This window comes from Alligator mississippiensis, chromosome 7 (genome assembly GCF_030867095.1).
Source record: "Alligator mississippiensis isolate rAllMis1 chromosome 7, rAllMis1, whole genome shotgun sequence".
Classification (NCBI taxonomy): Eukaryota; Metazoa; Chordata; order Crocodylia; family Alligatoridae; genus Alligator; species Alligator mississippiensis.
In genome coordinates this window covers 1,366,607-1,379,715 of record NC_081830.1, presented here as the reverse complement: position 1 = coordinate 1,379,715, position 13,109 = coordinate 1,366,607, and the positions used below count along the sequence as shown (strand labels likewise).

Sequence of the window (13,109 nt, the reverse complement as noted above, 5' to 3'; positions counted from 1 at the left end):
GTTCAAGCCATTATACTTAATATAGCAGCATGGGGGCTTAGTTGGCAGCCTGGCACGGCCAAACCGTGCCTCAGGCCGGGTGGGACTGTGCTCACGGGTCTTTGGGACAGTCCCCCAGTGGCATCACCAGGAAATGTGGGGCGGACCAAGAAGTATTATTCCCCATAATCCCATCCTAATCTGACCTTCATTTAGGGCTCTGTACTTGATGTGGGATATTGTTTTACGTGTTACTGAGAACATATGCATAACTAATGAAATTCTCTTTAGGATGTGTAGTTCATTAATAAAAAGTTTTTACTGAGTCTAGATGAGCTTTGAAAAAGGAACCGGGAACCAGGAATAAGGAATTGGGAATAAACAACCAACTTCAGCCTCATCCAGGCTCCCCCGTGCTTGGAGCCGTAGCGCGGCCTTGGGGAAGGAGTCGGGAGCACGGGGCTGCATGTCCATGGCCTCCAGGGGTAGACGCACGTGCTGCCAGGGTGCAAATGGTCTTTTATCCCTTGTTGTCGCTAGAGGATCGACCTCCACTTCTGCCGCCACCTGAATCACAGAGACATAGACCTTGAGGACTGAAGGGACCTCATGAAGTCACATTCAGTCCACTCCCTGCTCCACGCAGGACAGCCCCAACTATCTCCTCCCAGCCAAGGCTTCATCCACCCAGGCCGTAATCCCTTCCCAGGATGGAGACTGCAGCCCTCTCTGGGGAGCCTGGTCCGGGCCTTTGCTCAGTCAGCTCCGCTTGCCCGCAGGCTCCCGTGACTCGGGCGAGCGTGGTGGTCTCGGTGCAGGACCGCACTGCCGAGCACCGCATTGCCCGGCCCGTGACTGCAGCGAGTAACTGCCAGCCTCCCCTCGGGAGTCGGAGATGTCCTGCAATGGGGCGTCTCCCTCGGCCCGACGTGGGCACATTCAAGGCCAGCACTTGGGTGTTGCAGGGATCCGGCCTGGGGAAGGATGCTGGTTTTGCCCGTGCCCCAGCCTGGGCAGTGCTCATGGCGCTGGAGGGGCGGTCTGGGCAGCGCTCGCCAGCTCACGGGAAGTCGATGCTGCGCCGGGCTCTGCGCTCCCTGGTGCCCCAAGTGAGGGGGGAATCCCTCCATGGGCGAGGCAGGTGCCTACAGGGGTCCCCGCGGCTCTGGCTCACCTGCCACGTGCATGATCCAGCTCTGTCTTGCTAGGAGAGCACACAGCTGCTTTGCTGTGGTGGGTCGGGGGCTCGGCTCAGTGCTGGGCCATGAGCTGGCTTCTGTTCTTGGCAGGGGGCTGGGCTCGGTGCTTGGGGGCGTGCTGCAGGGGAACAGGAGCAAGTTTCCCAGTCACATCTGGATCCTCCCTGAAAGAGAGCCTGAGCAGACCAGTCTGGGGGTCTGGAGCCTCCTGCCTGGTGACGGGGCTGCTGTGGGTAGTGCGAGGCCCTCAGGTGCCCAGAGGGTGGGGGGCATTGGTGCCTGCTCCCATTGCATGGCACCTGCCGGGGCCCTCAGACCTCTTTGAATGCAAGGACCAGCACCAGGCTGGTGCGGGGTGGTAAGTCCTGGTGGGGTCCTCCCTCCAGCTCCCTGTCCCCTGGGCTCTGAGCACGGCGTATACTGGGTGTCACGGAGCTGAGACCGACCTGTCACCTGCAGCTCCGCGCTGCTCTTCTCCACGGGCTGCTCCAGGGCCACGTGCCGCACACGGCAGATGTACCGGGCGCCCTGGTCTCTCTGCGCCAACGGGGTGAAGATCAGTCTTGTTTCCTGCTGGAAACTCTTCCCGTCCGGTGCCTGCTCGGCCGTGCCCGGTTGGATCTCATAGTCATCAGAGTCCGCCAGGGGCACGGCTGGAGCCTGTCCCGTGCCCTTCCAGAGCCAGGTCACCCTCAGCTCTGCCGGGAAATGTCCCCAAACATGACAGCTCAGGATGACTCTGCTCCCCACGGGCACTGACTCCGGCTGGGAGATGTCCGACAGCGCCGGGGGCCGCAGGAGCCCTGGGGAAGGAAAGGCGCAGAGACGGGGACAGGCCGTGTTAGGGGAGCCGGGCCCTGGCACACGCTGCTTCCCCTCCCCTCGCACAGGAGAGACCGAACCCCGCAGCAGGGCTGGCACCCCTGGGGTCTCCCCGGCTTGGGGTATTGCTCAGCCCTGATTGATCAGCATCTCCAGCGGGGAAATTTGGCAAGGAACAATATTCCCATTTCCCATTCATGCCCTCAATGACCTGCAGAGGAGCAGTGATCCCTGGTCCACCCCTACTTCATCCCCAGGGCAGCCCCCTCCTCACCGGCGTCCCCCAGGCGCAGCTCTGTCTCCAGCGGGGGGTCTGCGGGGCCGTGCTGCACGCACACTCGCACTCGCAGCCCCGGGCCGGTCAGGCTCCGGCTGGGCACTCTCCACACGCTCGTCGCCGTGAAGGTGCCGTCCGGGTTGGGGCTGATGTCGGGGGGCTCTTCTCTCCCGGCACCGTCCCCGTCCCAGCTCCACGCGATGCGGTGGATCCCGCGGGGGTAGAAGCCGTGCAGGCGGACGGCGAACGGCACCTGGTCCAGGGGGTCCCAGCGCGGCCACACCTGGATCCCGGACAGCTCCGGCCGCGCTGGGGACACACAGGAGCGTTAGCGAGTGCGGGGTGGGGGCTCTGGGGGCACTTGTACCCGCCTGGCATCCCCGGGGAAATCCCTGCCGCGCTGCTGCTGGGTCTGGGATCCCTGCGGGGTGTTCCCCGCGCGGCAGGTCCCGCAGCCCCAGCACCCAAGCCGTGGGGAGCAGGGGACATCTCTGCCCCGTCCCCAGCTCCTCTCGGCCTGTCTCTGCCGTCCCAGCCGGCTCGGGGCCGTCCCCCAGCTCCACAAGGCAGCTCCCCTGACTGTCCCCCATCCCAGGGAGCCCGGCCGCACTCACCCCGCACCCGGATCTCCCGGGACTCCCGCTGCTCCCCGATGCGCTTGGCCCCGTGGTGGAAGCAGCACCGGACGCGCACCCCGTCGTCCTGCACCGCGGCGGTGAAGGTCAGGGAGGCCGTGAGGCCGGTCGCGCTTCTCTCCTGCGTCGCGGTCCAGCCCGGGGGCAGGGCGCGTAACAGCGGCAGGCGCTCGGGGTCGGCCGTGTCCCCGTGCGGCTCGGTGGCCGTCCTGTCCTCGCCCTGGACCCGCTCCCACGTCACGGCCGTGTCCTCGGGGAAGGTCCCCTCCATGCAGCAGTGCAGGGTCACCTCCTGGCCCAGCAGGCACTTCTTTGGCCCCTGCACCTTGGAGATGGTGTAGGGGGGTTTCCCACCTGGGGTAGGAGCAGGGGTCAGTTTGGGCTGATGTGGGAGAAGCATCCGGCCCAGGACTGGGGCAGGGGCAGGGGGTCACCGAGAGGGGGGTAAAACCCGGGCAGGTGCCGTTCTCTATGGACGGGCGTCCGTCTGCGCCCTCTCCGTGCCACCCCGCCCGGCCCCTCGCCCTCTCTCCCGGCTCAGCGCAGCGACACCGACGCCGTTACCTTTCCTCCTCCTCCAGCAGTAAAAGGCCGTGGCAGCCGCAGCTCCTGCTGCCACCGCGAGCCCCAGGGATGCTCCGATCACGGCGCCGGTGCGATGCGAGGCCCCACCTGGGACAGGACAGGAGCGGAGGGAGGGAGGGGCGGTGAGAGCCCAGCCTGGCAGCCCGGGCCCAGCCGCTCCTCTGCAGCCCGTCTCTGCCGGGCCCGGCACACACTCACCTGCCACGTCCAGGGGGAACTCCTCGTGCAGGGGCTGCCCCAGCGCCGCGTGGCGGACGCGGCAGGCGAAGACGGCGCCGGTGTCGCTCCGGACCGGGGCGAAGGTGTAGGTCAGGGTGAGGTTGAAGGTCCCATCCAGGTTCCTCTGGGGGCTGTAGCGGGTGGAACCGTTCAGGACCTGCCCGTCCCTCAGCCACGCCACGTCCACGGCCTCGGGGTAGAAGCCCCCCACGTGGCAGGGCAGGGAGGTGATGGCACCGGCCACGGCTGCGCGCTGCGGGGTGGAGATGGTCGGGGGAGCTGGGAGGAGAGAGAGGAAGGCCCTGCGCTGGGTGTGGGGGTCTGAGCACCAGCCCGGGTCGTTCCCAGGAGGCGCTCGGCTCCCACCGGTGCTCACGGCCACCGGGGACGCACGCGGGGCCCCTCTCCGGCCCTCACCGAGCACGCGCAGGCTGGTGCTCCCCTGCTGCTGCTGCGCCCCGTAGCCCACGGCACACGTGTACAGCCCCTCGTGTCCCACTGTGACTTTGACCAGCTCCAGGGAGGCGTCTCCCTTCTCCAACTGGTTCTCCACCAGGCTGGCTCCAGGCTGGGCCCAGCTCCCGCCTTCATCGTACTGCGCGATCTTCTCGTCCCAGAGATACCAGGTCACCCAGAGGGAGTGCAGGTCCACCGGCCCCCCGACATCGAAGTGGCACCGCAGCCGGGCCTCGGCGCCCAGCAGGGCCTGGGAGGAGGGGTCCGTCATCACCCGCAGCTGGGAGCCTGCAGGGAGGGGAGAGTCGGGCAGAGACCGTGCAGGGGAAGACGCTGCCCCGGACCCCTGAGCTGGTGCTGGGGCAGGGGGGCAGGTGCCTGCTGCGCTCTGGCTGCTTCTTGGTGTCGTGGTTGCTGGAGCCTCCAACCCCAGCGCATGGGGTCCCTCCCAGGTGCCTGGAGCTGGATGTTCCCTGTGGCTATGGGTGGCTGTTGTGGCTTCCCTTTGTGGTGCTGTTCATGGGATGAGGCCCAGCTGGGCATGATCTGGGACTGGCCATGGCCCCCAAGCCGAAGCCTCATCTTGGGGTTCTGGTGTGAGCTCCCAGCAGGAGAGGCGGAGGGAAGTGGGTGCAGTGGGGAGGGTCTGGGGGGCTTCGGCCCATGCCTGGGCTGGGTCTGTGGACATCTGGGCTCTGCTCCAGCTCTGCGGGTGCCTCACGGGGTGGCTGGGGTGGGCGTCGGGGGACAGACCCATCTGTGCGGTGGCCCCATGAGCCCTGGGGCTGAGATGCATGGAGGTTTGGACTTACTGGCTGTCCTGATGAAGAGGAAGGGGAGGAGGAGGACGATGAGAGCCCCCAGCCCCATGGATCCGAGTCCGTGTCTGTTCTGCTTCCTTCTGCAGCCGGGCAAAGTCCCCAGTGGTTTCACTTTCCCTGGGGAGGAGCAGAGCAGAGTCCACAGGGAGCAGCAACACCTGCCCGGCAGTGACGGGGGAGGGTACAGGTGCCCCAGGGCAGACACGGAGCTGCACCCAAAGCCCTGCAATGATGTCTGCCCCTGTGCCAGGGCACACTTGTCCATGCCAGGCCGTGGCTTTCCATGCCCCAGCCCCTTCCATACACCAGGGATGTCCCTGAGGACACTTGCAAGGCAGATGCAAGCCCTGCTTCCCTTGTGCCTGGGTTCAGCGTCATGTTGCATCGTGTCAGGGCTTGCAGTGTCGCTTTGCTCAGAGCTTGGCCCAGGGGCTGCAGAAGAAGCCCTGACGAGGGCACACGGGAGCCGCCTTCAGCCATGGGAAGGGTTGCCATCAAGAAGAGGGAAGGCACCGTCTCTCCCTTGCTGCCGAGAGGATGATTGAGACCCATGGCTTGAACTTGCAGCCTAGTTGATCTGCATTGGAGATCTGGGAACACTTCTTCCCTGTGAGCCTGACCCCTTCCCCTGGGGCAGTGGCTGCACTCCCTCCTTTGTGTGCTGCAGAGCCCTGGCTCTGGCCCTGGCCCGGGCCAGCTAGTGCCCAGCTCTGGGCAGGGTGCTGCAGCTGCCGCGGGAGCTGCTCGGCTCCTGTGGCCCCCGGAGGCTCCTGCTCCTGTCTCTGCTGCAGCTCCGGGCGCAGGATGGGAAGCGGGGTGGGCGGGGGGCAAGGGGCAGCTGGGCGGGAATGTGGATCGCAGACCCCTCTCCCAGGAGGGTCATAGATGGAGGGCCTTGCCCCTCCACTCAGGATCAGACCCACGTCGGATTCGGGGTCAGGAAAGGATTTCCCCCCTTGGCCAGACTGGTTCAGGCTGGGGCTCTCGTGAGCAGCTCTTGACCCCTTTGCAGTGAACCAGGACGCTGGTGCCGCGGTCCCCCTGCTTTCCCTGGGGCAGGCGGGTGTGCGGTCTGTGCTGTCGGGGCTGCCGGCCGTCTCACGTGGGGCTGGGATGCGGGGTTGTCTGGGACGGTTTGGACAGGGCCGATCTGGCTACTGAGTCTCCCATTTCCATAAAGTGATCATAAAGCCAAGGTTAATTCTGCATCCGCCAGGACGCCTGGGCTCTTGGGAAGGAGATGGGGTGCAGGCTGGGGACTGAGAGCAGAGGCCTGGCAGCCGGGACAGAGTGAGAGCAACTGGGTCCGATCCTGAGAATATACCTCCCCCAGCCACAATCTCTGGCTCTTCCCCGGGCAGGGAGCACGGGTCTAGTGGGGCAAATGTCTCAGGCACACCCTGGGCGCGGGGGGCACAGGGAGGGCCCTGGGCATGCGGGGCAGAAAGCAGAAGTCTTTGCAGGGCGAGAGCTTGGGGCAGGGTCAGTAGGGCAGGCGGGCACCTGGGCTCAGTGCTTCTGTGTGTGTGCACCCACGTGTGCATGCGTGTGCGCTCTGGATGCCTGGGAGGTGCTTGTGGATGCACATGCGTGCATGATCCTACACACTCTGTGTGTGTGTGTGTGTGTGTGTGTGTGTGTGTGTGTGTGTGTGTTCCGGACACCTGGGTTCTTTGTGCATGTGCACACGTGTGTGCTCACATCTGTATGTGCAGTGCTGCCCCCTTCTGGGGCGTTCTGGGGTCTTGGCAGGGCCAGAGCCACCACCTGGGTCCTGTGGGCCTGGAGGTGGGGTAGGTGCCCGGGTACCATGTGGGTTTCCCATGTGCGTGCTGTGTCCCAGACACCCGGCCCCTCCGCGTGTACACCTGGACAAATAAAGCGGGGGACACAAAGGGGGGCTGAAACTGAGCTGGGGCGGGCAGCCCCCAATGCCCAGCCAGCCCCTCCTGCCCCTCAGCCCGGCGGGAGTGGCCTGGGGGAGGCAACCCCACTGCCCCACACCCCTCCCAAAGTGCCCTGACCCAGCACCCCTGGCCCGGCCTGAGGGTCCCGGGTTTGAGTCTCCTGGGACTGGGAGAGGGATTCAAACTGGTGGCTCCTGGTGGGGCTGGAGTTTTCCCTGGACATGTCTCCGTGCTGGGGTAGGGGTGAGGGCAGCCTGGTGCAGGGGCAGGGGCAGGGGCAGGCCAGGGGCTGGGGCTAGGGCTGGTGCCATCATCCCATTCTGGGATCCCCCTCCTTCAGGGGCTCCTGCCCCCCATCCGCACTATGCGGGGGAGAGGATTACTTTGGGACCCATGCGGACACAGGACGGGAGAGCAGGGCTGAGCGCTGCCCTCAGGACCCTGGAGCCCAGCAGGGCTCAGCCCATGGTCTCGGCGTCCCCGGAGGAGCGTGGGCCAGGGGAGCCCGGGAGACCTGCCCGATGCCCCCAGCCAGACCCAGGCGGGGAGAAGGGCCCAGCGTGACCCCACCACGAGGCACATCTCAGGGTCCGGACGTGGGGGCCGGAGCCAGCGGTATCCGCAGGGCGCAGCAACCCCTCGGTGTCCCCCGCACCCAGAACCGGCAGGATGCAGTGAAGGCCCGGGTCGCCGTGCGGAGAACGGAGCCGGGCAGGAGTCCCCAGGGGGGCACCCGGGAGCCCCTTGGTCCCTGTCACTGCTCCCTGCAGGGCCGGGTCCCCCCTCTCCCCGCCCGCCGGAGGGGCTGCACTCAGGGCCGGGGCTGCCCCTCCTGGTCTCCCCGCTCGGGGCTGCGGGGTCCGGACCCTGGTTCTTGCCCGTCCCGGGTGCGGGTCCCTGAGCCCGGCCGTGCCCCTCCTCCACCCGGCCCCGGCCAGCCTCCCCGCCCACGGGGACATCCTGGTGCCCACCCTTGGGGCTGCCCCGCTCGGCTCTCTGCCTGCCCCCCCGCCCCTGCCCCTGGGGGGCTCCTGCCCCGCTCCCTGCCCCACGGCTGCGGCTAGTGGGGTGGCGCTGAGTGTGTCACTCTGCAGGTGTGTTGTTCCAGCTGTAGGTCGGGGCTGTTTGGTGGGGTCCCTCCTGGGTCCAGGGGCAGAAAGTGAGATGTAACTCTGTCCTGGGATCCTTCTTCGGGGACAGGGCCGAGTTCACATCTCTGTACCTGGAGCCTGTGAGCAATGGACACGTGGGCGCTGGGCTCCCTGCTTCTTTCCATTTCTTGGTGTGGCCAGTGCCCAAGACCTCGTGTGCAGCCAGCCAAGCAGGCAGCAAGTGGTGGAGGCTGCGTGTGCAAATTGCACGGGGCTCAGGGGTTTTGTCTTTGGGGGACTGTGAGAGCCCGGTCCTGTGGGGTCACACTCATCCTCTGCTGGTGGGGAGGGAGGGGTAGAGGCCAAGGAGGGCTTTTTATCAGAAATTGTGGTGAAAGGACTGATGCCTCGAAGGCTGGAGTAGATAGCAAGAGGGCCGATCTACCAGAATAGCATCACAGTGTCATAGAAATTTGGGCAGGGGGCTGGACTCGATGATCTTCTGAGGTCCGTTCCAGCCCGAATGTCTATGAAACCTATGAAATCTACTTCCCTGCTGTCACATGCAGCTCCTGGGATTGTGCTGGCAGGACCAGCAGCCAGATCAGCCTTGCCCAAACTGTGCCAGACATCCTCATCATGGACTCACAGAGCAGTGGGGCTGCGAGGGACCTGCCCAGGGATGTGTCTGACACGCACAGGGAGACGTGGAGGGACACAAGGGGTGACGGTCTGGACGGGGTCATCAGGAAGCTGATAATGGCTGGCACAGAGATGCAGGCTCCTGTTAAGCAGCAGCAAGAGTCCCGGGGGAAAGCTGCTCGTTAGAAGGTGCCAGGGCCGGGTAGTCGGGGCGTTCCCTGGTGCCAGCACTGAGCGCAGCCCCGGCTGTGCGGCAGCAGCCCCAGGCGCCAGCCCTGCACGGACACATGACAGGGGCACAGCACGGACCAGCAGCAACAAATTGTTCTGGGGTGAATCAATAAATGCCCGTGGGTCGTGGAGGCGCTGATGGGCAGGGGCAGGGGGCAGGGCCGGGGGTATAGAAACATGGGCTCAGATCAGGAGGGGCATCTGGTCCTGGCGGCTGCAGAGCCAGGGCAATGCCCAGCACCTGGCTGGCACCGGGGCCGTCTTGGGGAAGGTGCCCAGAGCACTGGTGCCCGACGGGGAAGGGGAGCTGGGGCGAGGGGAAGCCTGGTCGTGCAGCAGGGAGCCCGTGGTTATGTGTGGGCAGCAAAGGGTTCAGTCTGTGCTGCAGCCAGGAGGCTTAGCCCTGGGTTACGGCTTGGATCAGTGGTTTGGGCGAGTCTGAAAGGGAGGAGCTGGGCCCAGACCAGGCATCTTGCCCGAGGCAGGGACCCAGAGAGGGCCGAGGATAAATGGACCAGGGAGAGCGAAGGAGCGGAGGCCAGGACAGGTGTAAAGGCCGGAGGTGGCCTGGTGTTGGGGTGGGGCGGTGTGCCCACCACAAGTGTGCAGTGGGGGCCCGTGTAAGGCATGGGCACGGCTGCACGGGAGGTCGGAGGCCGTGATTAGACCTAATGCTGATCGGTCCCTGGGACGGGGGCACAGACCGGCCGTGGGGGCCGCATAGCTGGGCAGGGTGGAGACCAGCAGGGCCAGGGAGAGGTGGCTGGTGTCTACAGGACCTGGGGATTACTTTAGGACCCGTCAGGCAGCCCCCCTGCCCATCGAACAAGTACAGCACGGCAGAGGAGTGATGAGGGAGGGCACCTGGGTGCTGGAGCAGGGTGCGGGCTGTGGGGCCACCGTGGGCCGTGTCACCCGCCCCTGGGGCCTGAACCTGGTAAGAGCGACGCGCAGGCCAGGCTGGGGGATGGAGCCCACGCACGTGGCCGCACAGCTCAGCTCCACGTGACACGTCCCTGCCCCGCAACCCCCACATGTGAGTCTGGGTGTGGGGGGGCATGCTTGGCACAGAGCCAAGGAATTGGAGGATTTGGGCTGAGGAAAATTACAAAAGTAATGGAGAAACAGAGGAACACGTGTGTCTGTGCTGCCACCCTGGGGAGACAGGAGCAACCTTGGACTTTTTGTTCGGGAGCTCCAGAAATAACATCCCACACACCCAGTGGAGAACCTGAGACCACTACCACTGAAGGTCGCTGTTGTAATGTCTAAGGAACCAATGGCAGGTTGTATTATGGGGAGGAGACCTGTAATAAAGCTGAGGGATTACTATTAAAAGTAATTAAAAGTTCGCTTGATACCAAATTGGAGAAGCAGCCGTGTCAGTCCATGGGGGGCTCTGGCAAAAAGAATCCTAGTAGCAACACTATGGGGCTCAGCTAAGGAAGAGCTGGGCGGGGGGGCATGACCTGCCTTGCCTCTGCTCAGCTGCCCCCTCTACTCCCACTCACCGTGGGCTCCAATTCACTCCCGGCTCCACGTTGTGGGTCGAGTAGGGGTCTGCCGGAGGGGTCTGCCAGGGTCTTTTGTTCTGAGGGGTGCAAGGGACTTGCAACCATGCGTCTCCCGCCCAGAGCTGGTCCCATAGATGGCACAGCGTGCAGTATGCACATGACACCAAGCTGGGCGAGGTAGTAGATATGCTGGAGGGAAGGGCTAGGATTCAGTGGGACCTAGATAAACTGGAGGGTTGGGCCAAAAGGAATCTCATGAAGTTCAACAAGGACAAATGCAAAGTCCTGCACTGAGGAGGGGACAATCCCATGCACTGGTCTACAGGCTTGGGGCCGAGTGGCTGGGCAGCAGCTCTGCAGGAAAGGATCTGGGGGTGACAGGGGACAAGAAGCTGAATCAGAGCCAAGACTGTGCCCTTGTTGTCAAATCTGGATGTGTAAACTGTAACACAGTTTAATTTTAAAACATGGGCAATTCTGTTCAGGTGTATAAGTGCCCAAGAAAGCTAACAGGGGTGTAGGTTGTAGCCGTGTTGCTCTAAGGACATAGGCAGACAAGGTTCCTTGGGTGAATCTGATATCTTTTATTAGACCAACCCAAATAGCTGGAAAATAGTTATTAAACAAGCTTTTGGGTTCAAAAACCCTTCATCAGGCTAAGGAAGCTTCAACAGTCAGTGTGTGCTCTTCCTGGATGGACTGGAAAGTAAAAAAGCCAGGGGCTGGGCTGGGCTGCATACAAGACAGGTCCTCAGTGAAAATGTAGATTGAGGAGTCAATGGGTGAGAAACAGGCTGGGGGTGGGGGGGGAGAGGGAGAAGGGGAATGAAAGTGCAGAGGTACCTGGGCAGTCAGTTGTCAGGCAGGTTATAATGAGTCATAAATCCAATGTCTATGTTCAGTCCATGATCTCTAGTATCCAGCAGGTTGATGAAATGGAGCTCATAGGCTCGTCTCTGGGAAGTGCTGTGTAGGTTTCCTTTGAGGACAGGACTGAGAGATTGGAGAGAGAGTGGTTTTCTTATGAGAAATGTGCCCCCACCGGTCATTGGGTATTTCTGTCTTTGATGGATTTCCGGTGTGCGTTTATTCTGGTGCGCAGTTGTTGTCTGGTCTCTCCTACATCTCTTCCATCAGGGCATTTGGTGCATTGGATGAGGTATATCACATTCCTGGAGGTGCAGCTGTAAGATCCTGGGATGCTGCTGGCTCTGTTGTGGGGTGTAGTGATAGTGGAGGTGGTGGAGATGTGGGGGCAGGTTTGGCATTTCTTGTCCTGGCACGGTCTGTATCCTTTTGGTGTGTTCTGGGGTTGAGGAAGTTTGCTTCTGGTGATGAGGTTGGCGAGGTTCGGTGCTTGTCTGAAGGCTAGGATGGGTGGCTCTGGGAAGATCTTTTTAAGAATAGGGTCTCTTTCTAATATGGGTTGCAGTTGTTTGAGGATTTTCCGTACAGGTTCAAGGGAGGGGTGATAGGTCATAACCAGCGGTGTGCGATTTGTGGGGGGTTTTATTCTGGGGCTTGAACTCAGCTCTCCTACAGGGCAGGCAGAAACCCTGCCACACCACCACCAGACCCAGTACTACTCCACGCTGCTACAGATCTTGACCTTCCCACAAGCCTGGCCTCACGTGGAGCTGCCTGGTCTCTGACTGGGGGAGCTGGGAACCTCTCAGCTCGCTGCTCAGATCTTGCTGGAGCTGGGGAGCCTCTCTTGCTGGCTGCAGCCTCTGGTAGGGGATCCTGGAGCCCAGCGGGAGCCTCTCCTGCCGGCCGCACGCCATGCCACTGAGGACCCAGTGCTGCCTGCAGGTCCCACTCCTTCAGGCTCTTCTGGGGTGACTACTCCCAGCCTGCTGGCTCAGCTCTGCCAGCTCCTTGAAACTCCTCCCTTGTGATCCCTCGCTGGTCCCTTCCCTGAGTCAGCCACGCTGCCCCTTTTATCCCCCTCCAGGTGCCCCAAGGAGCCGATCAGGGGACGTGGAGGGTGAGTCTTGGGGCCTGATTGGTGAGGAAAGGGAATCCTGACCTCTGCCTGGAGTTCCCTCACCTGCCACCCCAGGGCCCCAAGCTGGGTGCAGGTGGCACAGGTGAGGGACTCCTGGTTCCTCCGCCACCCCCGGCCCCGGAGCGCCCACCAGGCAGCCCCCGCAGACAAGGGGTCAGGATGCCGCTGACCCATCCAAAGGCCTGGTCTCAGTGCAAGTCGCACAGGAGCCTCAAAAGGGAGGCCACACTGAGGCAGGGTCCCCAGCTGCGCTCCATGTCACCACCCCCATAGTGGCCGCCCTCCTCACTCACGGCCCTGAACTCTCTGGCAGGGGCTCCTGATGCGCGGAGTCTCAGGCCCCTCCTGCCTGCCCTCCTCCCCAAACTCCCAAGCAAACTGCGGCACACCCCTGAAGAGCACACCTGTTTGCAGGGCGGCTCAGGAGCCTGGCTCCAGCCTGGCACGGCTAAATACGAATGGCAGGGGAGAAAACCCCCTTCCTGATTCCCTACAGGTGGCCCGGCTCCTCCTCAAGAAACCATTTCTAAGCTCTTGGAGGAGAAAAGCAGGATTAGGACCAGTCAGCATGGATTCGCCGAGGGCAAGTCGTGCCTGACCAACCTGACTGCCTTCTGTGATTAGGTGACTGGCTCTGTGGATGCAGCGAGACCGGTGGATGTGCTATAGCTTCATTTTAGCAAGATTTACGATACCGCCTCCCACAACGTTGTCGCAGGCAAA

The 13,109-nt window shown here is 63.2% G+C and overlaps 1 protein-coding gene across 1 annotated transcript; it reads right to left on the bottom strand.

Moving 5' to 3' along the window:
* Positions 1-274: 274 nt before the first annotated feature.
* Positions 275-5,076, bottom strand: LOC102575372 (uncharacterized). The gene is made up of 9 exons (XM_059731443.1): positions 4,985-5,076; positions 4,134-4,460; positions 3,696-3,995; positions 3,477-3,584; positions 2,892-3,266; positions 2,275-2,586; positions 1,625-1,981; positions 1,154-1,296; positions 275-546 (listed from the first exon to the last, which is right to left on the bottom strand). Exons 1-8 carry the CDS (start codon positions 5,040-5,042, stop codon positions 1,184-1,186), a joined length of 1,950 nt encoding a protein of 649 aa, XP_059587426.1. The 5' UTR covers positions 5,043-5,076; the 3' UTR covers positions 275-546; positions 1,154-1,183.
* Positions 5,077-13,109: the final 8,033 nt, after the last annotated feature.

Coding starts and splice junctions, on each gene's coding strand:
- LOC102575372 (XM_059731443.1), bottom strand. CDS start 5,042: ATGGGGCTGGGGGCTCTCATCGTCCTCCTCCTCCCCTTCCTCTTCATC. Junction 3,585..3,695: donor GTTCCCCCTGGACGTGGCAG/GTGAGTGTGTGC, acceptor GTCCTGTCCCAG/GTGGGGCCTCGCATCGCACC. Junction 1,297..1,624: donor CGCGGAGCTGCAGGTGACAG/GTCGGTCTCAGC, acceptor GTTCCCCTGCAG/CACGCCCCCAAGCACCGAGC.